The sequence below is a fragment of the Mirounga leonina genome, unplaced genomic scaffold (assembly GCF_011800145.1).
Source record: "Mirounga leonina isolate KUSES-001 unplaced genomic scaffold, KU_Mleo_1.0 Mir_197, whole genome shotgun sequence".
In the NCBI taxonomy this organism is placed as follows: domain Eukaryota; kingdom Metazoa; phylum Chordata; class Mammalia; order Carnivora; family Phocidae; genus Mirounga; species Mirounga leonina.
The window spans coordinates 2416877-2444642 of NW_023270494.1; the positions used below are offsets into that span (position 1 = coordinate 2416877).

A 27766-nucleotide genomic window follows, 5' to 3' on the forward strand; every position below is an offset into this window, starting at 1 on the left:
GCCCTCCTCCCGGACATCGCACATCGGACTCTGGAGCGGGACCGGGGCATAAGCAGGAGGCACCGCGGCCCCCTCTGCTCACTCTCGGGGAGGAGGCGGATGCATTCCCGGACCCCGAGCAAGTCCGGCGTGGGGTGGAAGGCTCCCCGAAATGCCACCGGAAACGCTGGGAGTCGACTTGGCTGGAACTGCTGGGGCTCTGAAAGAATCCGGATCTACCATGCGGGCCTACCTGTTTCTCTAAAAGGGCGTCACTCTCTGAGGGTGGACATGGCTTGATACACAGAATTCTGGTCTCTTCCACGGTGGGGGGCGGGGGGAGGAGCAGGCCGTGGAAGGTGGGGGTCCAGGCTGCTCTCTAGGGGGACTCAGACGGCTGGAGCTTGCTGGCGATGGTCTGGCTGACCTTGAGCAGGGCCTCCTGGAACTGGGGGTACTCGCCCTTCACGTGGTCGAGGATGGTGCTGATGACGCCCAGTCGGTTGTCCAGGCGTCTGTGCTCGGCCAGCAGCAGCTGCTTGGAGCGGAACAGGAACACGTACCTCCCGTCCTTCACAGCCTGGAGGTGCTTGACCCGCGTCTGCAGGGCCACCAGCTCCGACAGGTTCTTGGGTGGGACAAAAAACCCCGCATGAGGTTATGCAGTTTGAAACAGGACCCCTGCTGCCCCCACACAAACTCAGGACTGGAGGAAATGCCAGGGGGAGAAGAGGCTGATGCGCAGTGAGCTGGGCCTTCTCCTTTGCCCATTGTCTGAGAGACGTTTGACATTGCTGGGTGCCGGTCCCACAGTGGACACTTCCCTGCGCTCCCTCCCCCATCTCTGCTGATCAGGCTCGGACCCTGCAGACCCAGTTGGCCCCACTCTTCTGCTCACACCACATCCAGTCTAGCAGGAAATCCCACTGGAGCAGCTGAAATTATATGCAGAATCCCACAGCTTCTCACTAGCCTCATGGCTACAGCCCCGGTTTGTGCATCACCTCAAGTAGGCCTCCTCTGTCTACCCTTGACCCTTCAACGTCAGAACCAGAGTGATCCTCCTAAATCTGAGCCATGCGTCAGCCCCAAACCCTCCGCTGTCTTCCCACACCCCTGAGAAGAGCTCAAAGTCAAGATCACCGCCGCCCCCTGGCTGTGCACAGCATGGGGTGTGGTCTCTCTGCCCTCAGGTCCAGCCTGCTGGCCTCTGGCTGCCCCTAGAGTGGTTTCCTGACCTGCTTTACCCAGCCGGCTCACTCCCTTGCCACCTTCAAGCCTGGACTCAAATGTTTTCTCGAACTACCCTACTTAACACTCCCCCCTCCCCCGCCCCACCAGTGCCCTTTCTCTCCTTTATTTTCTCCGGAGTATTTATCACCACCTAACACGAGCTATCTTTTTCATTCATTTTGTTTATCATGTGTCCCTCTGTCCTCCCTCAGGAGGCCTGCTCTGTAGCCTTAGCACCCAGGGCAGGGCCTGGCCCATAAAAGATGTGCGATATTATTAGATTATTAGGGCATGTGAGGTGAGTGAGTGATCACAGAGCGATGGGCAGTGCTGGGATCCCTGAGCTTAACTGCATCAGGAGGAGGCCTTGCCCAAGGGTGCACTGCTGCTGTGAGGGGCAGGCTCCATGCCTGGCTACTTGTGGCCCTCGCCCCTCGGGGCACTGGCCTACCTGTTGCTTGAGGGCCAAGAGCCGGTCCAGGTCGGCCTCGAGCTCGTCGATGCTGGACTGCATTGTTGACAGCTGTTCCTGCTTCTCCAAGAGGGAGCTGCTCAGGTTTTTTTGAGTTTCCTCCAGTTCCAAGATGGCTTTGGTGCACTCCTCGGTGGCCTGGGAGATAGACGGGACCATCCTGGGACCCTGCCTCCTGGTTACTTACTGGGCACAGTCAGGCTAGAAGGATACAATCCGGGGAGGATCCCCACGAGGGCAGAAGGAGTCCCTGCCCCTCAGGAACCAGGACCTGGAGGGGTGAGTCCCAGTGAGACGCCAGGGCCCAGGTAAGTCCACACTGCAGGCTGCTCCCCAAAGGCAGGCGTGGCTGGGAGAGAGAAATGGGGGTCCCCTGCTTGAAGCAGGTCTGCCTGCAAGGGCACAGGGACCAGGGGCAGCTGGGCAGCTGCATGCCAAGAGTGGGAGCAGGAGATGCCTGGGGCAGGAGCTAAGGCCTCGTGGGGTGGGGGGTGTTGGGGGTGGGAGTGGAGGAGGCCTGGCTCCATCACAGTGAGGTTGGGCAGCCGGGGCTGGTGGGGAAGCAGCTGGTGGGATCCAGTGGATAAATGAAGTAGAGGTGACAGAGTGACTCTCAGGGTCTGGCTGGGGACACGGGAGAATTTGGGATGTGCAAAGGGCCAGTCTGTGCACAAACGCTGGTGGTCTTGCTGGGTGTGTGGCGCGTGGGGGAGTGTGTGGCAGGAGGACTTGGATGCAGCCCACCTGGAGCTGGAGCTGAGCGGGGGTCGGGGAGGGCAGGGCAGAGGTGGCAGCTGGGGAGCCCCGGGGTGGAGAGGAATGGACATCATGAGTGACCGGCATGGCAGAGAGGATTGGCCAACAAGGACCAAGAAAAGCCATTCTGCTGCCCCTAGTAATTTCCAAATGAGCAGTTGGGTCAAGCCTGTCATTTTCAGTTAATCTCTCCCGGTACAGGACTTAGACCTTCAGACGCTATCCCCAACAGTCTCCATGTAATCCTCTGGACAGCTCCACAAGGTGAGTACCCATTTCACAGGTCAGGAAGCTGAGGCACAGAGCTGTCAGGCAACATGCCCGAGCCTTGAGCGGAACAGATTGTCTGGAGCCCAGTGGGGCTCCGAGACCAGGTTCTGTCTCAAGTGAGCCTTCACCTACCCGGGAGGGGGTTACTGCTCATATTTCCACCTGGCAGAGGCGGAAACACGGGCTTTGAAAGATCCTACATATGCCCAAGGCACAGGGGGCTGAGGGAGTCTGAGCCAGAGCCCGGCGACGGCCAGGGGAGTGGGTGCTGGGCAGGGCACACACCACATGCTTGCTGATACGGCCTAGTGCACGAGGATGTGGACCCTCCGAGTGCCCATCAGCCTGTCCCCAGCACCCAGTCAGGGTCAGAGACACAGGGACTCACACGTGAGCCATGGTTCAACACGCTGTGCGTCCCTGATGCCATTTCTGTGAGGTGGTAAGGGGCTGAAATCTGGCCATCTTGGCCCTGGGCGGCACTGCTCTGTGTAGCTCTTCTGTTAAACCCAAGACAGACTTCCAAAGAAAGGGCCTGTCGTAGCCTGGCCCCCCTCAAGGGCCCAGTGACAGCCACTGCACCTTTACCCAGAACCGGCACGTGGGTCATGGGGCTCAGGCCCAGAGGGTGCAGGGGACAGCCAGCTTGTCTGGTTCCAGAGCCAGGCTCCTTCCACCCGCAGCGCCCCACTGCCACTTCTCAGCCTGGTAAAACAGCCCCACACGGCAGCCCTGACTCCAGCTCTGGGAATGGGGGCAGGAGAAGGGGCAGTGCTGAGAAACAGGCTGGAAGGACAGTGTGACCAGGTCCACGGCATGCTCCCCCCTTGTCGCAAGGCCCCCACCTTGTGAATGTCCCTGATCTTGCGTCGCAGCTCTTTCTGCTGGTGGTGGAAGTCCGTCCGGGTGAGCAATTTCTTGTCCACCTTGGACTGCCCCTTGGCCTGAGTCGAGATGGTCTCTCTGTGGGCAACGGCCAGCTCCATGTCACGGATCATCTTCTCCTGCTGCTTCAGCAGCTGCCCATGCCTGACCTGGGTACACAGGGCAGAGGGGCCGTGAGGGAGAGTGGCCAGCGCCGTCTCCACTACCTCCACAGACCCCTGATCCGGCAGGGAGACAGCAAGGGGAATGTGCCCGAGGACAGAGGGATCTGGAGCCATTGCCCACTGGTCAGAATGATTTGAAGGTCCATATAAAGAACACACAAATGGGGAAACTAGAAACTGTCAGAGGCCAGGGGAGGTTAGCAGACCGAGGACTGCCACATGCAGCCTGGGCAGGATTCTGGAGCAGAAAACCGACAGTAGCCAAGAGAACAGGGACACCTGTACCAACGTTGATTTCTTAGTCGTGGTTTTGGAAGATGGTGATGTGAAGGGTCTGTGGGACCAGGGCTGGGGCCTGGTTGTCAAGGAGACTGACTGTAAGGGCTACATGAGGGCTTTCTCGAGTGCTAGGAGTGTCCTGTCTCGGTCGTGGGGGCAGAGATGTGGGCCCGGGCTAAACCCATCCAGCCAGACATTGAAAATAAGTACATCTCCTTGTGTGTATGTTCTGCTTCAGTGAATCTGATTCAGAATAAAAAAGGATAAACAGGCAGGAACCCCCAGGTCAAGATGGTGGTGGGAGATCTAGCCCAGCCACGTTTAAAGTCTGCAGTGGTGGGAGCCCAGGATGGGGACGGCACAGATGGGGTGGGGGTGGGGGGCTGTTGTCAGCTCCACGTTGGCTCAGCAAACAAGCACAGATTATCTGGGGATGCCAGCATGACTCACGCCCCAGCTGAGAGAACAGGGATGGGCCCCTATTTAACGCCATGTCCAAAAATTAATTCCAGGTGGATTCAAGATCTAAAGACGTGCAAACATGTGCAGAGAACTTGGGAACATATTTGTGTCACTTCAAGCTGCGGGGACCATCTTGAGCAATCCAGGAAACCTAGAAGCCATGCAGAGAGACAGACAGGCCTTACAGCATGCATAGTAATGACCCCATGAGTGAGGAGAGACCCAGCGCAGAGAGCGTGAAGGCCAGCAGCAGAAGAGGGAGAACGGGTGGGACAGGTGTCCAAGGTGGGGCTTAGTAACCGTGATATGCAAAAACTCCCTAAAATTGCCAAGAAATAAAAAAATGGAAATAGGAAATTGAGGAAGTGCACACACACACACACACACACAGGCACGTGCTCAATACCCCGTAACAGAAAATGTGGAAGTATGAAGCTTCTAGAAGAAAACATAAGAGAAAAATCTTTGTGACCTTGGGCCGGGCAATGATTTCTCAGATGCGCCACCAGAATGACGCACAGAGAACAGAGCTGGACCTCACCCACGTGAGGAGCCTCAGACGTGTTATGGGGAGTGAGAAACGCCACACTCACAATAATAATTCATGCTACGGGGTCTGCTTCTGTGACATCCTGAGAGTCGGGGACAGGGACATGGGAAGCGGAGCCCAGGAGGCACGAGGGACTTGAGGGTGATGCAGATTTGGGTATCACAAAGGGGGGTGGTTACGTGGTTGTATGTTTCTGTCACAGCTCATGAGATCGTGCCACCAAGGGCTCAGTTAAACACCTCAATTTAAAAATAAAGGCTCTTGGGCCAGTGACACCCAGAGGTGCCCAGGCTGTTGGGACACAGCCGTCCTCGAGCGCCTCCTGGAGAAGTGATCTGTGGGGCTCTGGTTAAGAATGTACACTCCTCCGCCCTGTAACCCCACTTTTGGAGATCTAACCTACAGGATACAAACAAACCAACCCCAGTAAGAAAGGATATTATGGCAAGCACGAGGAACCGGGACAATCTGGATTCTGATCACCCTGGGAATGCTCCGAGAAGTTAGGATAAATCCGTAGGACGTTCTGTAACTGTTAAAACCGGGCTAATGTCCATATTGTTTTTTTAAAAAATAAGTTGCTGAGCTATACGTACAGATCCTATTTTTGTGAAGGACAGGAAGCAGCAGGGAGTCGCGGGTGGAGGGACGGCCACACCCGTGTGCGCATGCGCAAGCGTGTGTGTGTGGGGGGGGGGTCTGGCCTGCTGCGGCCAGCACATGTGGCTTCTGTGGTTTGAAAAGTCAATTGAGTGGAGTGTTTTAAAGACTTATCAGTAGCATATGCATTTGATCAGAATTCCTCTGAACTCCATGGACAGAGGGGTCCTGATTAAAAGCGGCATTGTGGAAGTGATGCCCGCCTGATTTTACTACCTGCTCTTACTGTATCCTAAGGCTCAGAGAGAGCCTTGATTTAATTACCAACCTTTTTTTGAGGTAATGAAATCCAGCTCAGGACGGTGGAGAGAAAGCGAGGCTCCCAGGGAAAAGACGGGCGTGTTCTTTGACCACGTTTTACCGGGCGAGACACCTTTCCTCGACAGTGGGGTGTCTTTCCCCAGCGGGTCGTGGGATTCAGGGGTCCCCACCAGCCCTCAGAATCGTCAGAGTGCGCTGACTGCACGGGGCGAGGGTAAAACAGTGTCTTGCGAAACACCGCGCACATGACTCTGTGTGTGTCTTGTGTCTGTGATCCTGTGAACCCAAGTGGATGGACCCTGGACGGGAGGTCGGCAAGAAAACAGCCCACAGTGCTTGTGCTCTAAGTGCCCTTCCCGGGGAATGGTGTCCATGCCACTGGCCAGGGTGGCCCGTGGGGTTCCCGGGGGGCCCACCCCCAGTGAGGCCAAGCCCCCCAGAGCCCCCACCCACCTTCATCCTGTGGATCTCCGCCTTCATGGCTCGGATCTCTGTCTGGCCGGTCTCGGAGTCCACCGATGCACGCATCTCTTTTGCCAGCTGGATTTTTTTCTCCCAAAGCATGATCTGGTGTCTTTAAAGGTGGGAGAGGCAGTGTGAGCACTGGAGAAATTAAGATTTCCTTCTGATGCTTCTGCGAGCTCATGCTCTAAGGACTCGCTCCAAATCGAGACCCACAGTGGACAGCTGGAAGGCAGGTGTGAGCAGAGGCTGAGCGCAGTGAGCTCGGGGCAGCTCAGAGCAGGGGGCCGGGACCTGGGACCCTCTCTCTCTCTCTCACTTAGCGTGTTTAAATACCCAGGCACTGAGTGAAGGGCTCGACTGTCAGACACAAATTTCCCCGTTCTGTGACCTGCAGGTCAACATAAACCCCTGGGCCCAGGTGCTCTCTCAAGTTCCTGCCAGCCCACCCAACCCAGGGCGAAGGGGGCTGTCCCACCCCAGTCAGTGTTGCCATCATGGAGTCGCGTGGTGACGTTGTGGGGGACAGCTACACCGCGGTGCACGCAGCGCCTACGCCTAAAGCCACCGGAACTCTGTGCGTCAACTATACTTCAACTAAAAGAAGTTCCCATAGCAGCAAAGACCGATGCCAGCGCCCTGGTCTCAGTGTTTGTGTCCCGCCCCCTGACGCCCAGCGTGATGGTGTTTGGAGGTGTCACCTCTGGGAGGTGCCTAGGTCACGAGGTGCAGACTCATGAATGGGATCTGCGCCCTTAGAGAAGAGAACCCACAGAGCACCCGCGGGGACACAGGGGGAAGCCCGCGCGACCCAGAAGAGGCCCTCACCCACGCAAGCTGACCCCTTGACCTTGACCAGCCTCCACAGCCGTGAGCCATACATTTCTGTGGTTTATAAGCCGGGCCCCTTCCCTTGCAGCCGCCTGGACAGGCAGCGGGCTCAGCGGAGCTGGAAGGAGCCTCGCGCGGGCTCTGACGCGCCCACGCGGGGCTGGCTGAGCAGCCGCTCCCATTGGAAATGTCGGTCCACGGGAAATATATAGACCTGCTTCAGAGGGCAGCGTAGAGCACAACCCCATTTTTGTTTAAAAGGCAAGCGGACAAGGAAAGTATATGCATCGTGGTTTCCCGGTGAAGGGAGGGGCTTGGAATTATGTGTGATTTTCCTCATCTGCTTCGCACACATTGTTACAGTTTAGAATGCTACAGTTGGGGGTGGTTACTCGTACAGCCAGGCATCATAAAACTAAAATAACTTTTAAACACTTTATCCTGAAGAAAGCCACTCAAGGGGACGCCTGGGTGGCTCAGTCGGTTGGGCATCTGCCTTCGGCTCAGGTCGTGATCTCGGGGTCCGAAGATGGAGCCCGGCATCGGGCGCCCTGCTCGGCGGGGAGTCTGAGTCTCCCTCCCCCTCTGCCTGCCGCTCCCCCTGCTCCTGCGCTCGCTGGCTCTCAAATAAACAAACAAACAACAACAACAACAACAAAAAGCCACTCAATTTCCCCTGAAGACTGGGCAGGCGAGGGCGGGTGGCTGGAACCGAGCGGTGACACGGGCCCTTCGCTGGGACCCGCCCCAGTGTGGGCTCCAGAACTGGCCCGGGCAGCTGTGGGTGGGCGGTGGGCGCCCGTGGGCTCCGCAGGCGCGGAGACAGTGGAGCGGGGGCGGGGCCGGGCACTCACTCCGCCTCCACCAGGTTGCTCAGAGTGGCCGCCTTCTCCTCCTGCAGCTGGTTCAGCTTCTCCTGCATCTCGATGGTCTCCCTCTCCGAGGCCTGCACGGGACGGGGTGCCGCCGACTGCGGGGGACGCCGGGGGACGCGAGGACCCGCACGCGCGCCCGCCCACCGTGCGCCCTCCCCCCCGAGCCCGCGCGTGCCCGAGCCCGCGGAGCGCCTGACCTTCAGCGCGCGCACGAACTCCTTCTCCATCACCAGGTTGTCCTGCTGCAGCCCCTCGGAGCTGCTCCGGTTCTTGCTTATCAGCACGTTGAGCTTCTTCAGGTCGTTGTCCAGGTCCTTCATGTGGCGCTCGATCTCCTTTTGCTCCTTCTTCTCCTGAGCGATCTTGTCTGCAGCAGAGGGGACGCGGGGGTAGCCACGTTCCCAGAGTAGCCCCCACACCAGTCAGGGCCCAGCTGGGCCAGAGGGAAGGGGCCTCTTCCTGGCTGCTCCGTTCCCAAAGCCTGGCCCTTTGAGGCAACAGAAAGGACCCCTGTGTGGACAGCCAGCAGGTGGGCGGGGGGGGGGGGGGGGGGGTGGGGGGGCAACCCCCCTGCACTGAGAACAACCTGTGGGGACATGGCTGGTGCTCACACACTGGGTCTCCAGGAAAGGCGGGCCCCGCCCAGCTCAGGGGCAGGGGGCAGAAAACAACCATCCTAATTGCCAAGAGGGGTTTGGGCACCCCCCAGGGCAGGCCAGAAAGGCAGCAGGGCCTCTGGGCCTGAGGTGTCCAGGAGGAATGGGCCCCGGACCACCAGGCAGCATTTCCCATAGGGCCACATGGCCGGGCTGACCTGCATGGATCTCTGGTCAGAGACCCAGGTGGGACCAGGTGGGACCCGGATGCCTCAGTGGGGGGCCATGGGGGTAGACGGCGGCCAGGAAAGGTGTCCATCTCCCTCCTCCGGGTACCCTGGCACATTAGAGACCCCTGGTTTTTACACCACCTGGGGCAAGACAGGGGCTGGGGAGTCTGTTGGAACAGTTTTCTAAGTTCAGCTGGAGAGGAAGAAAGCTTCTCTTCCCAAGGCCCTGAGTTTGAGGCGTGAGGTGTCCCCTGTCTCCCTGGGAAGAAAGCTTCTCTTTCCACAGCCCCGAGTTTGGGGCGAGAGGTGTCCCCTACTCCCTGAGCAGGGGAGTGAGCCCCCAGGAGCTGCACCTTGCATGTCTGCATTTCCAGCCCAGCTGCCCTGCCCTCGGCAGGACGGTAAACCTTCCGTGCCCCTCTGGGAGCACCCCTCAGTCTGCGAACTTAACAAATCCAGTATATTTTCTCGATATTTCCGCCGTGCTGGCGACGGGGCTGGTGGTCAGGGCAGTGGCTCATGTTACACAAGGCGCTGTGAGCCTGTGGTTTGCTCTCACGGCCTCATGCAGGGTAAGCGTGGAGCTCCCTCCCCGGGAACTGGGCCGGAGGAGTCCCTGCAGACTCCGGACGCTTACTTTCTATCCGCAGCTTCTTCTGCTCCAGGATGTGCATCTCCTTCTTGAACATGTCCAGAGACACCAGCTGTTCCTCCTGCTCCTGAGTGACCTTCACCATCTCTTGCTGCAGGCGGAGCCAGGTCACCTGGGCCTGCGTCACGTTGGTGTTGTGCTCTTCGATCAGCTTGGTCAGCCTTTTGATTTCAAGCTCTAGAGGCCCCACTTCTTCCCCCTAAAAGTGATATTCACCAAAAAGCAAAGCGAGCCTCCTCGTTTTCAAAGGTCTGCTTTCCGGGGGAGCTGAGAAGGGCCCCCTGAGATCATGCATCTGTGTGAGGACAAGGGGGCATTTCCTCGGGGGCACTAAGGGTCCCACTGTATGCCCCCGACCCGCTCTGGGAGATATGGGTCTCAGGAGGCCGGTGGCCCCCTCCCCACCACGCCACAGCCTTGTGAGGCCAAGGGCAGGGTTGGCAGGCCTCTGTCCCTCAAAGGGGCTTTGCAAGTTTTCTTTTAGGGGCAGACCGTCACGGGCCAGGGCTTGACCATTTGGGCTGCAGCTTTGAGAGGGCTCTGTGGTGCTCAGGGTCTACCTAAAACCGTGCCCAGCTGACCATTTTACTCCTGGACTTGAAGCCCATGGTGGTGCCCCCTCGTTAGGGATACCTGGGTAACCTATAGGACTTCAAGCCTCAAACTCATCAGATCACTCAGAGCAGCGGTCAATTCCCACCCGCTGCCTTTGCTTGGCAAGAAAGAAGAACATTTGGTGCCAGGTGAAAGTTATATGGTCAGATTCCAGGGGCCACCAATAAGGCTTTATTGCACACACCCATTTACTTATCACCTGCCTTTCTGGCCGTGACAGCAGGGGTGAGTAGCTTCGGCAGAGACTGACCGGCCTGAAATATTTACTATCTGGACCTTGACAGGAGAAGGTTCACAGGCAGCCCCTGACTTGGGGCATTCCGCGCTCTCGCCATGTCACCCATAAAAGGGGTGGGGAAAGGAGTGGCTCTATTCCGTGGCACAAATACCAACCAGGGGCAACCTCTCCTGGCCCGGAGGTCTTACCCCCAGCTCAGAAACCATCTGCTCCAGCTGCTTATTGAAGAAGTTGATGAGGCCTTGCTTTCTCTCAATCAGGATTGTGCGCCTAGAGATCTCGTTCTCGCTGCTGGTGATGAGGTCATTGACCTTTTTCACTTCCTTGTCGAGCTCGACCAGTGTCTTCTGGTGCATGTCCAGCCTGCAGTTGGTGTTTGTGATGTCCAGGGTGGTCTGAGCAATGTCGCCGTCAATTTTGGAAAGATGTGTCACCTGCATTAGCAAAAGGAAACATGTCTGAACATTCTTTTTCCCTGGGGGGCTCTAAATGAGCTGGCTGGCCTCTCATTTCCTTGAGCATCTGCCACAGGTCCGCCTCTCCTTCCTTCTAGTCTTTATAAATATAACGCCCCCCCCCCCCCGCCTTCTGCCCAAACCAAAGACAGGATCACACTCTACACATATGTTTGTAAGCCACTTTTTAATGAGCTCAATCTTGACTTGTATGCTCATTTCACTTTTAGTGGCCGTGTAATAGTCCCTTATACTTATAACCCAGGAAGCGAGTCGTGGTTGTTGTCAGCAGTCCTGCTTCCGTCCTGTCCCACAGTTCTGAATTCAGTGCCCAGGGGCTGGTCTAGACAGCTGGTATGTTTTGGTGAAGGAAACGGATTCCTTCCTCTCTGGGCTTGCAGTCTATCACCAGTGTTCCTGTTCTAAGTAATGCTGTGGCAAGTTCAACCTGTCTCTTTGCCAGGACCGTCTGGGATAGCCGGGTCTTCACAGGGGCTCCCACCTTCCTCCTTGCCCCCCATGCTTGCCGCCCTACGGGGGCTCCCGTTCCTAAGTCTCTTTTTGGTCACCAGATGGACCAGCCAGCCTCCCTGGACTCCCTCAGCTCTGCTCCTGGACTGTTCACTCTTATTGAGATACTCTGGCCTCTCCTGGGACATCAGTTCTGCTCCTGCACTAACTTGTAGACCCATGGTAGACCCGTGCCTGCCCTCCCTCTGAACCCCAGTTCCAGATCCCAGGGGGTTTTTTGAACAGTTTGGAAAAAGTATCCCCTTTAAAGAGCTAGACTTGCATCTCTGGGGCAGTCAATCATAATGGACAAATTTGTGGGACGAAGATTCTTTACTGCCCTCTGCTGGACATTGGTGGTAGTGTGTGTGCCACTTGCCGGGGTGGCCCGGGGCCTGGGGGTCTGGGGGTCCACGAGTGCAGCCTGGCAGAAGGACTGGCAGGTGACTTCACACACACCATGCTCCTTATCTTCTCTGGTACAGCACGGGCCCCTAGTTTTGCTCCCAGCAGGTAGTCTTGCCCCCACTTCCCAGAGAAAGGATGAGTGGGACGCCCCCAGCATCAGACAGGACCTCCCAAGGAGACCTGGCTGAGCACAGTCTTGGCTCCAGCCCTGTCTCCCCACTTCCTTGCTATAACCAGGCCTGGAGCAAGCTGCCCTCCTCCCAGGTGTCCAGGAGGGATGGGGCGCCTCAGGGTGCCGGCCAGGTAGACAGCAGCCCCACCCCCCCGGAAGGACAGGTGAGCCCCCCAGCTGTGTCAGCTGAGCCTCCTCCTGGCCAGTATCCACCTGCCAACAATGGCCATCAATCGCTGACATGCAGGGGCACGGCCTCTGACTCCCCAGCCCCTTTGTTGTCATTGTAATGAACGGTTAGATCTAATCCTCCAACACCTGCCAGGTGTCTCGTACAGGGAGAGAGTAAAGGTAGAGCCAGGATCACGCAGGAGCAGGACTCATGCTCTTAACCGCAGGCTGGGAGGGCCCACACCCCTTCATCTCCCACCCATCGGATGGAAGCTTCTGGTGAGCTGGAGAGCAAGGAAACGTCCGTGTGGTTGCTGCTACGTGCAGGCAGGCCGAGCGGGCGCCTCTCCTCCTGAGCCTTGAGGGGCGCCCTGGGGCAGGCCGTCTGCTGGGAGGTGCCCTAGGCCTGGTGCGGGCCACGGCAAGTGGGCCCACCGAGCCAGGGGACACTGGGGGGGGGTCACACCACGGGACGAGGCAAAGAAACGATTCAAGGAAGGACACAGGGACCCCTGACCACAGCTCAGAGCAAAGTAAGACCCCTGGGAGAGCAAGAGAGAGCTCTTGTTGGAGGAGGTTCCTGGGCCGGGAACCTGTGACCCTGGGTTTCGGGCATAGCAGCTTGTCCTCAGAAGTGTGGACACAGATGTATGGCAAGCATGTCCAGAGTGGAGTTGTTGATAACATTTAAAGCCTATAAACACCTTGAAGTGTCTAACCAGAGAATTTTCAAGCACAATACATACATTTGCATGATGAAATGTCATGCAGAAAGGAAAATGTAGGTTTTTGAGGAATATTTCACAGAAAATGTTATGTTGAATGTGGCCAAAAAGTAAAATAAAACAGTATCTGCTCAGTGAGAAAATCTGTGGAGTCCCACACTTACTGTGTGTCATATTTCAGTAAAGTGAATGAAAATGGATTAGAATAGACCTGAAAACTGATACATAGTAAGAGTCCCATGTTGTTTAAGGCGTGTGCGCGTGAGCGTGTTCCCGGGTGTGCTTGCACGAGTGGGTGAGTACATTTGTATGGGTCGGCTCGTGTGCACATCGGGATGTTTATATGTGTGTGGTTGCCTGTGTGAGTTTGAGCGTGTGTGTTTAGAAAAAGTTCCAGAAGGAAATACACCAAAATGTTGGAAGAGGTTATCTCTGGACGGTGGGATTATAGAGGTCTCATTTTCCTCTTTATGCCTCTGTATTTCCAGGTTTTCTACAATTAAAAGGCTCGCTTCTACAACGAGAACCAAGTGGGAAGTGAACAGACCGGCTGAGCGCCCCTGGCTCGCCCCGGCCCAGGCGCCCGGCCCTCGTGGCCGCAGCGGGAGGGAGGCGTACCAGGTTGGTCTTTTGCTTCCGGAGCTTCAGGATGATCTGATGGAAGTACTTGGTCATCTTGTTGGAGGTCATGTGCCCCTGCAGCTTCTCCAATATGGAGGCGTCCATCCTCCGCCTCAGCTCTAGCTCGTGCCGGATGGTCTGGTGGACCGACTGCAGGTCGCCCATGGTGGCCGCGTACTCCTGGAAAGGAAGGGGCAGGGAGGGCGCTGGGGGGGGGGGGGGGAGGAGGGAGCTGCGGGGACGCGCCCTGGATGGGCTGAGGGACACGGTCGTACCACTTGGGCCTTGCCCAGCGTGTCCTCCGTATCCTGCAGCACCAGCCGGTAGGTGTTGAACTCGTTCTGCAGAGCCTCCTGCTTGGTCAGGCACTGCGTGGTTAGTTTCTGCATCAGGTTGGCTTCTGTCTCCTCGCGGTTCAGGATGCCCGCCAGCTTCTCATTCTTCTCTTCCTCCTTCATGATGGATTTCTTGTAGGCCTCGATCTCCCCGTCGATGGACGTGATCTGGTGCTGGCACTCGCTGTCGGGATCGAGAGAGCAAAGCTGGGTCGGCAGAGCGCTCATGCATGTGGCTGTGCCCGCTTGCGGGGGGCTCCCCCAGTGGAGAGGGATGAATGGGAACCCAACCCTTACCAGTAGCCAATCTCGACGACTGCTTCCTGACAGTCACAGAACCACTGCCCACTTTGAGTCCAAGCCTAAGACTCTTCTAAGACAGAGAGTAAGGGAGAAGGGCCAGAGGGGCCAGGCATCGTCCCAGGGGCCAGATCCGCCCACACTTGCTGGTCAGGGGAGCAATCCAGGAAAGGGAGTGTGCTATTCCAGTTTCATACGCGTGAGCACTGGAGCTCAGAGCCCTTGAGCGGCATGCCCAGTGGCCATAGTGCGTGGCGTGGCTGGGAGGAGCACCCGTGGGCATCACTCCAAACTCTGTCCTTTCCCCTCTGCACACTGGCTGTGCGAATACCTGTAATTAACGTCAAGTCAGACAGACAGGTGCTGGAGAGTAGAGTTTTCCTTTGTGTGTGAGACATTGTTTCCCCCACATTCTGAGACGTCCTACTGCTCTGCTCTAAAAAAGCCTTTCTCTACCTCCAGTTTCTTATCCTTTGAATAAGTTCTTATTGAAAAAATCAGAAAGTACTTTCTCCTTGAACCGGAATAACACCTTCCATATTTTTCTCATGTCTATCCCCAGGCCTTCAATTCTCTTCCCCAAGCAACCAGTTATTTCTTAAATGTCTTTCCAGATCTATTTCATGCTTTTATAAGCATTATGTTTGTCTGTGTCTATGAAACAGTTACAAATAGCAGCTTAGTAGATCACGTTCTGCACCTTACTTTTTCTTGTGCTATCTTAAAGATATTCAATAGCAGTGCACATAAAAATCTCCTCGGTTCTTCTCAATGACCAGATGGTATTCCAAATGATGACCGTGCCATAATTTAAGCCTCCTCACTGATACACAGTTAGCTTCTTTCCAGTTTTCTGGCCCTTTTTCCCCCTAATTTCAACAGTGTAGCAAAAAACATCTGTACACAGTTTTTAAAAGATACCGGGGAGATATGCCATGTTTATTCAGCAGAAGACTCAATATTGTTAAGGCGTTAGTCTCCCCAAAAAGATCTCTAGACTCAACGCAATTCTAATTACAATCTCAGTAAGTATATTTTTTTCTAGAAATTGACAAACTAATTCTAAAATTTATATATGGAAACCTACAGGATCTCAAATAGCCCAAATAATTTCGCAAAAGAAGTACAAGGCCTCCCAGGATCTGATTTTAAGACTTTCTATAAAGCTGTCGTTATCAGGACAATGTGGCATTATCGGTGAAAGAATAGCTAGATGGAAAGAACAGAATCAGGAGTCCACAAATAGACACACCAACATGCAGACACACACGGCCAATTGATATTTGACAAAGGTGACACGGTACTTCAATGGAGAGAGGACAGTCTTTTCAGCAGCGGTGCTAGGATTGCTGGACACAGGCGTGCAAACAGACCGAACTTGGATCTCATGCTGCGACAGGCATTAACTTGGAATGGGCCACGTACCCACATGGAAGAACTTAGCAGGAGACACAGGAGGGATCTTCATGACCCTGAGCCAAGCAAAGATTTCTTTGAGTGGACATAAAAAGCATGAGCTATGAAAAAAAATTAATTAATTGGGCTTCATCAACATTTAAACCTCTGCTCTTCCAAAGCCACTGTCGTGAGAATGGGAAGACAAAGCCACAGACCGGGAGAAAATATTTTCAAAGCACACATCTGAGAGAGGACTTGTATCTAGAATATATGAAGAACTCTTGTAACTCAATAATGAGATGAACCACTCAATTTAAAAATGAGCAAAAGACACTTCACCAAAGAAGGTATATGGGTGGCAAATAAGCACATGAGAAGATGCTCAACATCATTAGTCATCAGGGAAATGCAAATTTAAACCTCCATGTGATACCACGACTCATCGACTAGTGGCTGAATTGAATGGCTAAAATTAAAATGATTGACAATACCAAGTGTTGGTGAGGACGGGGGAGTAACTGGGAATCTCGCCCACTGTGGGAGGGAATGCAAAACGGAACAAACCAAATTGGAAAACACACTGGCAGTTTGTTATAAAGCAAAATATGCACGAACCAGCAATCCCGTGCCTGGGCACTCACCCAGGAGAAAGGGAAACACACGTCCACACCAAGACCTGTACAGACTGTCATGGTCTGTCTGTCTGTCTGTCTGTCTGGTAGACTGTCATGGTAGCTCTACCCATGACACCCCAAAACTGGAAAAAAAAAAACAGGGAAATCCATCAACTGGTGACCCGATGAACACAGTGGTGCACTCTTCGGCAATAACAAGAAACAAACCACTGATCTCGCACCATCCCACGTGGGGATGAAACTCAGAAGCAGCATGCCGAGTGGAAGAAGCCAGCCGAGGAAAGATGCACACTGTGTGATTCCATTTACCGGACATCCTGGGAATGACAGGGCTGGCAGGACAGAAAGCAGATCAGTGTTCACCGCGGGCTGGAGGTGGGGAGAGGATGCTGACTTGGGGACGAAGGAAACAGCCTTTTATCTTGAGGGCACCGGGGTACTTGCCTCTGTCCATCTGCCAAACTCACAGAGCTGTGCACCGAAGAGGGAGAGCTTTTGTACATAAGAAATCTGTACATAAATTAGCCTCAATAAACCCAACTTAAAATGAAAAAACTACTCATTTTCTTTTTTAGGAAGTAACAGCCTTATAAATGTCTAAAATTTGACAATAAAAATAAGACGACCAATTTAAAAAGACACAGTCACAAATTGCATGACAGAAGTCTGAACACGCGGTAAGACATACGCACGGGAGAAGAGATGCCTGTGAGTGCCCAAAATGCTAATAAATTGTCATTGTCACCAAAGGAAAAAGACAGTGGTATTTGTAAACCTTTTTCTCTGTTTTTCAGATTTCCTAGAATGTGATCACTTATCCTCGATAAAGATTATTTTTAAAAAACACACTTTAGTGGGGCACCTGGGTGGCTCAGTCGGTTAAGCACCTGACTCTCCATCTCAGCTCGGGTCTTGATTTCAGGGTCGTGAGTTCAAGCCCCGAGTTGGGCTCCACCTTCAGCGTGGAGCCTACTTAAAAAAGAAAAAAAAGAGTTTCATGAAGGGAAAAGATCAAATGCTGATAGGTCAAGTAACATGAAGACTGAGAATTGATCACTCAATTTAGTCAATGTATATGATTTAACATGGTTCCTGTAGAGTGGAAGGGATGAAACTTGATGGGATTAAGCTCAAGAGAGATTAGAAAGCGTTTCTGGGAAAGGTCTTCTTTCTCCCTAGACATGGAAGACAAACCCATGGAGACCTTGGATATTCGGGCTGCCATCTTGAAAAACAAGCCCTACTCTGGGCTCCATGCTGGGCGTGGAGCCTACTAAAAAAACAATAATAATTACAAAAATAAATGAAATAAAAATAACACACTTTAAAAACTTCGTTGATCAACAGATACTAATAGAAAATAAATGGGATAGGGGACGCCTGGGTCGCTCAGTTGGTTAAGCGTCTGCCTTCGGCTCAGGTCATGATCCCAGGGTCCTGGGATTGAGTCCCGCATCGGGCTCCCTGCTCCGCGGGGAGCCTGCTTCTCCCTCTGCTTCTGCCTCTCTCTCTCTCTGTCTCTCATGAATAAATAAATAAAATCTTAAAAAAAAAAAAAAGGAAAAGAAATGGGACAGACACGGATGGACTCTAAGACAAGGCCCACAGGTTGGGCCTGATCCAGTCAAGGGCTGAGAGGGAATCTGCTTGGGGGTCTGGAGGCCCCTTGGCTACAGCTCAACATCCCGGGGCAGTTATTAGCTCTGGACCCAGTAACTGAAGCTGAACCACACGCACGGGTCCAATCTCCCCCAATCGGTCATGACAGTGCCCCCGCGGCACAGGGAGACCAGCAAGAAAGCGCAGACCAGAAACGTTGGGGCTTTCGGCCCAACGTGCAGCTCATGGACGAGACCCATGGGGGCAATGTTATGATGCCCCCCACCCCAAGCACTGGGAGATCAGATTGTCTCCTAAGAGTTAAATTGTAGACTCGGCATCGATGCAGAGATCCCATCGTCCCGACAAAGAGACTGCAGAATTTGGCTGGAACCTGATTGAGGGCATCATGTTATTGGGAAAAATCACACAGGTGTCAGAAGGGAAGACGGGGTGGGCGGGTGACGGCAAAGGGCCATCAAGGCAGAGGCAAGCGTGTGAGTGGACTGCCCGGTGCTCTGGAAGAAGCAGGAGGCTGGTGGGGCCGGGGCCTCAACACTCCCTGAGCAGTGACCCGGTTATCGCCGGCCTCATGTTCTTTCCCACGGGCGACACTCTGCCGGCCCAAGGATCAAGCATTAGCCCCTTTGGTGCTCACATTTCCTAGCAGACACGCATAACTTGGCAGTGTCTGGTGGACCCAATCCCTGCGAGCCGACCCTGAGGACACAGACGCACTCACGACATGATAGCAAAACCCGGCTTCTGGGCCAGGGGACTCCCCTGGGTATAGGGTCCTGCCACGCCCAGACGGCGACTGGGGTGCTGGCCTCGTGCCCCATCGTCCCGACCATCAGCCAGGACACTGCGAGCTTCCTGCATCTTGTAAACCGGTCTACATGCTACCAGCTGGTGTTTGGCATTTAGTTCAGTCGCTGAACTGGCCTGCAAGCCATAAGCGACGCTGTATGTTATTCTTGCGATGTCCTGACCTTGGTTAATCTGCCTCAGACTTCCTTCTTCAGACCCGTATGGTTGCAGATGGCGCATCTCTGCAGTTACGCCCTTCACAGCAGCCCACGTGGGCAACGTGCTTTGAAGGCGACCTCACTCCTCTGGGCCACAGTGTGGTTTTAGGGGGGACGCTGAACCAGACTTCCCATCCCTTGTTGTTAGGGGCATCGTGCGCGAGTGTGCACAGGTGTGTGTGTGTGCGTGTGTGTGTGAGCGTGCACCTATTTTGCTAAAATATCCACCCAACCTTCCATGGGTGCATATTTTAGAAACATGATATTTTAGGGGGCTCCCCGGCTGGCTCAGTCGGTAGAGCACGTGACTCGACCTCGGGGTTGTGAGTTTGAGCCCCATGTTGGGTGCAGAGATTACTTAAAAATAAAATCTGAAAAAAATTAAAATTAAAAAAAGAGAGTTTTAAAAAAAAGTGTTCAAAAACATGATTTTTTTTTTTTTCCGTTAGTCAGATGGGCGCCGTCCTGACGGCCGAAATCTCGCCAGGCTCTGGAACCCCCGGTGGGGTGTGACTGTCACGGCCTTGTGGGGAAATACCTGCCAGGTCTGTGCATGTCCGTCCCCCAGAGGTCCAGGCTCACAGAGAAGGCAATGCTATAGCGTAATGTAGACTATAATACTCCTGGGCGTGGGTGCAGCCCTGCAGCCAAGTCAGACCGCGAGGAACCTCCCCGCCCCGGTGGGAATCTCCCCCAGACGCGGCCCCGCGGCGCACTCCGCGGTGGGGAAGGAAGCAATGACCAGTCGTCACGCTGAGATTCGGAAAGACCTCTGGGACCTGTCGGCAAATGAGAAAAGCAAGGCCCACGACGGTGTGTATGCAGCGAGCTACCACGGCGCGTGTGTGCCTTGTTTGCGGGGGGGGGTTGTTTTGTTCTTTTTTCTTCATCACAGGACCAAAGAGGAGCAGTGCCTCCCAGCTGTCTGAGCACCGGAGACCGTGCTGCAGGGCTGACGAGAGCGGTTCATTCATCCTTCTGCCCTCCGCCAGGCTCGGTGCCGGGTGCGGGCGCCGTGCGCTGCCTCGGGAACCCGGCCACCGCATCTCGGTCCCCATCACCTGGGGCGGTTTGGGGAGTTGAGGCAGCACTGGGCCCGGAACCCCTGCGCCCGACTCCCTGGCCAAGCCACACAGGCGGGACGGAGGGGACTGGAGGAGGGCCCTCTTCCTTCCCCCTGGCGGGGAGATTAAGACAGGATTGCGGTTGGAACGCGGCCCTCCACAGAACAATGGCCCAGGGATGGTTTCCGCACACAGGTGGTGAAAAGCAAAGCAGAGGGACACCCTTCCTTCCCGGAGATAAATACCCCTTTCTCCTTCTCTCACCGTTTGTCCTAATCTTCCCAGGAAGCCTGAGCACAAAATCTCTGCTGCTCCCGATACCGCAGAAAGTTTGAAAAGACTTAAGAAACGTTGAACGTTGGTGAACAATAGGGAGCTTGCAGGGCGGAAGCTGAGGCTGTGGGGCCGCAGGTGCACCCCCTTTGTCCCAGCAGATCCAGCAGGAAGGGCGCTGTGGGCGCACCTGGGAGGAGGTCGGGGTGCAGCGGCCCCCACCTCCGCGGTGCAACTGCAGGGCAGCCGGAGGCCCTCCCGGGTGTGCCCATACCTGAGTGCCTCCTGGATGGTCCTGTGGGCCTCGTCGCGATGCTTCATGCCCACCAGGCAGGTGGCCCACTGCTGCAGGATGTGCCTTTTCTCCATGTTGATGGCGTCTATCTCCGTGCAGGCCTGCGGTGGAGAGTCAGGGTTACGTGGACGTTGGTCTAACCTCATTACGCTCAAGGCCCCAAGAGAATGTCCGAAAGCCCCAAATGTCCTGAATCATCTCCTTTCCCTGCGTTACCCTTGCTTTTCTTACCACGCACCAGCAAAAGGATAAATGTGAAAAGAAACACAGCTCTAAAGACACATCGAAACGCCCACCTGAGCCCTGACTCCGCGCCCCAAGGCGCTCAGTGCCAGGGGGTCGAGGAGGAGAAGAAGGTGTCCAGCAGGGACGGGCACCCATCGTACCCGGACCCCGGACGCCGGGGGTGGGAGGGTGTCGCTGATTCTCACAATGAGTCCTGTCCACAGGCCAGAGTTTCGGTCACAAGAGATGGGTACAGCCTCTGTGCCTGAGACCCCCTCCCGTAAGAGCTTGTGCTGTCGAGAATGACCTGGCAGCTCCGTGGGAGCGTCCGTCAGGCCCTGTGCATGCACGTGCGTCATCGTATTCTCTATGTTGTTTTATAACCTGGAATTAAAAATTAGCGTGTTGTGCCCAGGTTTCCATGTCAGCAAGTATTATTTGATTGTTGGGACAGTCTTCCACTGCACGGATATACCATGACTTTTGTAACCAATGCCCTCCCCTTGGGACTTTGCCATCATACCCAACACAGTGTCCCCACTGAATCTCTATTCATTTTGCTTGTGGAGTTTTTAATGTAAAAAAGTTTTACTTGCATGCCTCTTCAGTAGTTTCCTTGGCATGAAGCCCAGGTGATATTTAGGAGGGGGCAGGGGAGTTTTGGGGGGTGGGGGGTGTAGGGGAGCACATGTGTTTTTGCTACCCGCCTGGGAGCGCCACTCCCCCCTGCGCTGGTTTCGGGCTATCAAGGGCTCCTCATCCGTTCATTCAGTGTCTCTGGTGCACCTGCTATGGGCCACGTGCTGCTCCAGGTGCAGGAAGGCAAAAGGAACAGGACGCGGGGCAGCCCTGCCTGGAGGGAACACACCCAGCAGGGAGGGGCAGAAGGCACCGGGAGGCGTAAGCTCGTGTGTGTGTGTGTCCACGACCATCCCGCGGTAGAACCGGGCACGGGGTATTTCTTACTGATTTGCACAATCTCTTCCCACCACCAAACTCCCTGGTGGGTCTCCCGTCTTTTCATGTTGTTGGCGGCACCCTCAACCTCCAGGGTCTGTGGTTGGCGTGCCTCGCCCTCCCCATCAGCTCCGTTAGAGTGTCTGCTCTCCGCGCTAGGTTTAGAAAGGCCTCTGCAACTCTGGATTTAAAAAATATTTTTCTTGGGGTGCCTGGGTGGCTCAGTCGTTAAGCGTCTGCCTTCGGCTCGGGTCATGATCCCGGGGTCCTGGGGTCGAGCCCCGCATCGGGCTCCCTGCTCGGCGGGAAGCCTGCTTCTCCCTCTCCCACTCCCCCTGCTTGTGTTCCCTCTCTTGCTGTGTCTCTCTGTCAAATGACTAAATAAAATCTTTAAAAAAATATTTTTTTCTTGTATTTTCTTCCAGTACATTTCCCCCATTTACATTCTTGATCCCATCTGGAATTCATTTTCATGTCTGGTATGAGGAAAAGATTTGATTTTTCCCCAAATGATTAACCAAATGTCCCTAGTCTGCTGTGCATGATTCATGTGTTCTCCATTAATTTATAATCCACTCAAGTTTTATGTAAACCTTTGCTTCTTTTGGGGGTCTACTCATAGGCTACCATGGCCCGCCTGTCTATCCCAGACCACAGGGACACATCATTTCACCTTCCAGGCTTTAGAGTGGGCAATATTTGGTAGGGCAATGTCAGGAGGACCCGCCAGCCTGGTGTGTCTGGGACTCTCCTGCCTTTAGCACAGCAAGTCCCACATCTCAGGAGACCCCTCCGTTCTGGGCAAAACCCGTCCTGAATTTCCCTTTCCCAAACAATTCCTGGCCAGTCCTCCGAATGTATGCTTCGGATAAACCTCAGAATCTCTTTGCTAACTAAAAACTGCCTTTTTTCCCCCTGAAATTCTAATCAGAACACATTCTAGACCCACAGGCTGGAGAGCCCGGGCCACTTTCCCACACGGACCCAGGTGTGCCTGTCCGTTTCTGCAAGCATTTTCTTTTCCCCAGTAAAAGTGGCTTGTTTCCTTCGTGTCGTTCCTGCGCACACGAGTGCAGATGGTGATGCACAGATTAAAAAAAAAAAAAGAAGAAGACGTGGCAGTGCTGGTTCCTGGTGTCGACCTCGGAACGTGGTGCTGCACTGAGTCCTTCCCGCCGGGGCTCAGCCTCGTTAGGGAGGCAAGAGGCCACTCCCGCGAGGACCCGGCTGACAAGCAGACTCAGATGTCCGGCTTCCCGGAGGCCTTCCGAGCTACCACTGGCTGTGGCCGAATAGAAACGGCCCTGCCCCACCGTCCCCACCGTCCCCACCACGGGTCAGCCTGAGCTGCTTCAGGAGGCACACTGCGGCGGCGGGAGCTGCATCCACCTGGCCCTCGGCAGCAAGCCGGCGCCCTGTGGCAGGCACTAAGTGGGTGTCCCGAAGCCGAGCGCGGTGGTGATGCTCCTACCTCGCTCACGGCTTTCCTGAGAGCCCGCGTGTCCTCGGCCTGGGCAGAGCTCTGAGCCTCCAGCAGCGCGATCTGCTCTTCCAGCTGGTTGGCTTTGGTGGTGAGCTGGTCCACGTGAAGGTCCTGGGAAACAAGACCACGGGCCCCTCCAGCATACTCCTCCACCAACTTCCAACCCAAGCCAGCGAACCCCAGGCCGGCTGCAGCCTCCTAAGCAGGAGGCTGAGCGGAGAGACTTTTGGGAAATCGAAGGTTTGGGGGTAATGGCAAATGCGTTGAAGTCGAGAGTACCTGCTTCTTCTTCTCCACCTCAGCCCGCATTCGCTCCACCTCGGACTTCTTCACCACTTGCTTCATCACGTGGATGTCGTCGCGCAAGTCCTGGTCTATGTTCTGCATGTAGAAGAGATGCAGAGCCAGGCTCTCCAACTCGGCTTGCAGAGCCGCCACTGCGGGGGAGGACGGGGAAGGCCGCTCAGCATCCCACACATGTTGTCTCGGGGCCCAGAGCTCCGGAAGGCTCTCTGGCTGCCCTTGTGGACCCAGCCTGGGAACCTGCTGCTTCTAAACCACAAAGACTCAGACTTTGCCATCAAAGCCTTACAGCCTAGTTGGAGAGACAAAGATGTAGGTAATCCGTGTCCAGCATCACCACGAGCCGCTCGGTTGCCCACCGTGTCTTAGAGGCCCTCCCCGTGCCTAAGGATCTGCTGAGACACTGTCAGGCTACGAGGCCTCGCGTTAGTCTTACAGATTTCTTACCGCTTAGCCATTGGCAATCTTAGGTAGAGTCCCACATCCTGGGAGGAAACCCGCCCAAGGGGGCGCTGAGCTCTGCCACAGCCCTCCCGGCCCCCCGGACTGAAATGGCCATGTGGGGGCACAGGCCAGGAGCACCGGAGCTTTCCTCACGGGCCAGGCTCACCAGCACAGCACTTCCACTCCCCACTCAGAGCCACATGGCGGATTTCCGTCCAGCGCTCGCAGGAGACTGCACCCCGAGGAACCGACTCCTTTTAACAAAACTCACGGGAGATTGATTTATGAAGCCAGATTACCAATTTGTTTAGGGAGCTAACTCTAAATCAAGAGTCATTTGCTGTCTTGCATAGAGCGTTCCTTTATAGGTGGATAAATGCACGCAGAACACCGATTTATAGAATAGAAATATAAATTCACCCCGCTGAGTGGCAGGCATCCTTGAAGGGTGTAGCTTAACCCTGAAACACATTACTTTGCACCCAAGGTGACTGTAAAAATTCCAACGCTGGCGAATTCTATGGCTCCTGCGTGGGTAGGAACTATGGGGGTGGGGAGCAGAAGCAGGGACAGGGAGGTGTTGTGGTCAGAGCAGGCCGGGGCGGAGACTGCATTTGGAGAGAGGGTCTTCACAGAGGTAATTAATGTAAAATGAGGTCCTGTGAGTGGGCCTAACCCCTCGTGGCTGGTATCCTTAGGAGAGGAGATCAGGACGCAGACGCACAAGGGACCACCAGGTGAGGCTCCGGGGAGAAGGCCCCGGGAGAAGGCCGTGGCTACAAGCCCGGGAGATAGGCCTTGGGAGGAACCAGCGCTGCCCACGCCTGGCTCTCGGACCTCCAGCCCCCAGGACATGAGAAAACAAGCCCCCACGGCCGCCGAGCTGACCGATTCACCCTCCCACCTAAAACGTGCGAGACTCACGTCGACCCTTCCTTAAGAGCGCTGAGTTCAACCCTGCTTTGCTTCACTGAGTAACAAAAAGTCAGTACTTCCAGTGCTTGTTTAAATCTGCATAAATATCAGTGCAATTGAACCTAGTTTCACCGTTTTAATGACCATGTTTGTCCCTCCTCCAAATCGCTTGCTCATGTCCTTGGCCACACAGCTATTGGGATGTTTGCCTCTCACTGGGCGGCTTCTAGGAACTCTTGATGTGATCAAGGCAGGGTGGGCAGAACTTGAAGACGCCTCCCAGGGCCTCTGCCACCTGCTGTGACTGCTGTGATGATGTTGCTTATCTGTCCCAAGGGAAATTATGGGGCCTGGCCTAAGCAGGTGAGTCCATCTAAAGCAGAGAGTGGTGTCCAGCTGGTGGCGAAAGAGGAAGTGAGGGAGATTCTCAGGGTGAACTGGATTCGATGAGAAGGAAATTCTCTGCAAAACTGGCCCGAAGAAGGGAGGGGCCCCATGGCAAGGGACGTGGGAGGCCTCCAGGAGCTGAGAACCGCCCCTGCGGACAGCCCAGAGAGGAGGCAGCCCGTCAGTCCTACAACCCTGAGGAGCTGAATTCTGCCAAAGACATGAACGAGGCTGGAGTCGGATTTTCCCGGGTGTTCCCAAGAGACCCAGCCAACCAGCTCTAGGGTTTGGCTTTGGGATACCCACGAGGGGAGCCCAGTCGGCCACACCAGGCCTCTGACCTCGGGCCGTGTGGGCGTGCAGACACACGGGCTCGTGTTGAGCCCTGAAGTCTGTGGGAATTTGTTTCCCGGCAACGGAAAAGTAACTCGGAACATATGGAGGTTGTCACGGATGTGCAAATGGGGTTTGCCCCCAACTTGTGTTTGTCTTTTAACTTCGTCATGCTTCTTGATAATTTTCATGTTTTTGTATAAACAAAACTGTCAAATTCCTCCTCTGTGGCCTCGTACTTCACATCACGCTCCGGAGACCCGCCTCAGCCCAAGATGATTAACAACAACTACAGCGGCCTTACATATTCCTGTAATGCTTCTGTGATTTTCTTAAATATTTACTGCAGACTTTATTTTTTGTATAGTGTGAAATAGGGGTCTAAGTATGCATTTCAGACGGCCAAATGGTCAAGCAAATATGTATTGGCTTAGAGATGCAGTCTGTCTGTTTATCTAACCTGCAGAAAATGGCTGGATCCCCACATGAGCTCCCCAGCATCCTCTGCTCTCCACCATCCGTGCTTCTTCCCCTTTGGTGCCGTTCTGGTTTTACTGCTGTAGATTGATACCGTGTTTTGACACCTGATAAGACTATTTTCCTTCATTATCTTTCCTTTTCAAAAATTTCTTGGGTAGTCTTGTGCATTTAATCTCCTGAGTAAACTTTAAGATCAATTTGTGCAGGATGGGGAGCTTTTTACGTATTGATACAGAATCTTCTCGAGCACACGTCGGGAAGCGGGAAGCGTGGGTATGGCACAAAGCTACTTGTTTAAAAAAAAGATACCCTCGTAACTTTGCTTTTATACGCAAAAACATCTTTAAAGAAACACACGAGAACCAATTCCACCCCCCGCCCCCTGGCCCTGGGTGCCTCTGTGGAGGGTCCTGGGGGAAGGGGAGGCAGGAGACTTCCCATCCCAGAGCTCTCGACTTTTGAGTGATTACTTCTTGAAAATGAATAAATAGGGGCACCTGGGTGGCTCAATTGTTCAGCTCTGCCTTGGCTCAGGTCATGATCCCAGGGTCCTGGGATCGAGCCCCGCATCGGGCTCCCTGCTCGGCGGGAAGCCTGCCTCTCCCTCTCCCACTCCCCCTGCTGTGTTCCCTCTCTCGTCGTGTCGCTCTCTGTCAAATAAATAAATAAATAAATAAAAATAAAATCTTTAAAAATAAAATTTAAAAAAAAGAAAATGAATAAATACACGCCTATGTCAAATAAATTTAAGGTCACCCAAAATACCCCATCGTGGACTTCAGCTGGAACAGCACTGAACAGCATGTTGACTGGGACAGAGGCGACACGTCCATATCGTGCAGCTTTCCTCCCAGTAACAAGGCAGCTTTACTTATTGAAACCTGTTTTATGTCCCGTAGTGAGATTTTATTGTTTTTCTCCGGATAGGCTCACTCACTTCTTGTTAGGTTTATTCTAGGTATTTTATGGTTGTTATAATCATGATGGATGAGATTTTTTTTTTTTTTTTTTTGAATTTAGTTCTTAACTGGATATTCCTGGGATAGGAGAAAATGCTAGCTCTGACATTCACCTACTTTACTTTCTTTACTGTTTCTAGTACTGGGTTTTTGTTTTTGTTTTTAATTATTATTGGCAATCTTGGATCTTCTAGGAAACAATCATATGATTGGTAAAGCATGAGAATTTCATGTCCCAAATCCTCACCTCATTTATTTTGCCTGTTGGAGGCTCCGGGACTGTGCCCATGGCCTGGGGCGGCTTCCCCGTCTCCCTCCTGATCCTAGCTGTACCTTCTCCAGTGTTTCCCACTCAGGACAGTTTTCTGGTTCGTTTCTGAAAACATTATAAAGAACTTTCCTTCTACCTAGTTTAGGATGGATGGTAAGTGTTTGCAAAGACCCGTTTTGCATCCACCCAGAAAATCCTTTGTTTTTCCCTCTCCTTTAACTTACTAATAGAATGCCTTAAATTAGCAGCTTTCTTAATTTCAAATGATTCCTGAATTCCACAGGAATTCCACCCTTCTCTGTTTGCTACTAATTTATTTAGGATTTTCTTGCCTCCTGGTGGGATGGCTGTGCAGTTTCTGTGTTGGAGGCTGTCCGTGTTTGCAGCCAGGGCTATCCTCCCCGTTCTAACACCAGCCTGGGAAGTTTCCCAGATTTCCCGCCCCCCGGAGGGCTGGACAGCATGGGGGGGGTGTCTGTTCCTTTTGCAGTTAGTAGTGGGGACCCATCCATAACGAACAAACTGGTGCTTTCAGGGGAAATCGATGTCT

At 54.2% G+C, this 27766-nt stretch overlaps 1 protein-coding gene across 1 annotated transcript in view; it reads right to left on the bottom strand.

The window, feature by feature from the left end:
• Nucleotides 1-219: 219 nt before the first annotated feature.
• CCDC40 (coiled-coil domain containing 40) overlaps nt 220-27766 on the bottom strand; it is a 38757-nt gene continuing 11210 nt past the window's right edge. The window contains exons 8-20 of the mRNA XM_035026343.1: nt 23404-23561; nt 23113-23235; nt 20439-20560; nt 13808-14051; nt 13530-13712; nt 10659-10904; nt 9603-9816; nt 8337-8506; nt 8119-8210; nt 6425-6545; nt 3556-3744; nt 1664-1822; nt 220-607 (exon numbers count right to left, since the gene is read on the bottom strand). Coding sequence (XP_034882234.1) covers nt 359-607; nt 1664-1822; nt 3556-3744; nt 6425-6545; nt 8119-8210; nt 8337-8506; nt 9603-9816; nt 10659-10904; nt 13530-13712; nt 13808-14051; nt 20439-20560; nt 23113-23235; nt 23404-23561 — 2270 coding nt within the window. The 3' untranslated portion in view covers nt 220-358. The remainder of the gene's footprint in view (nt 608-1663; nt 1823-3555; nt 3745-6424; nt 6546-8118; nt 8211-8336; nt 8507-9602; nt 9817-10658; nt 10905-13529; nt 13713-13807; nt 14052-20438; nt 20561-23112; nt 23236-23403; nt 23562-27766) is intronic.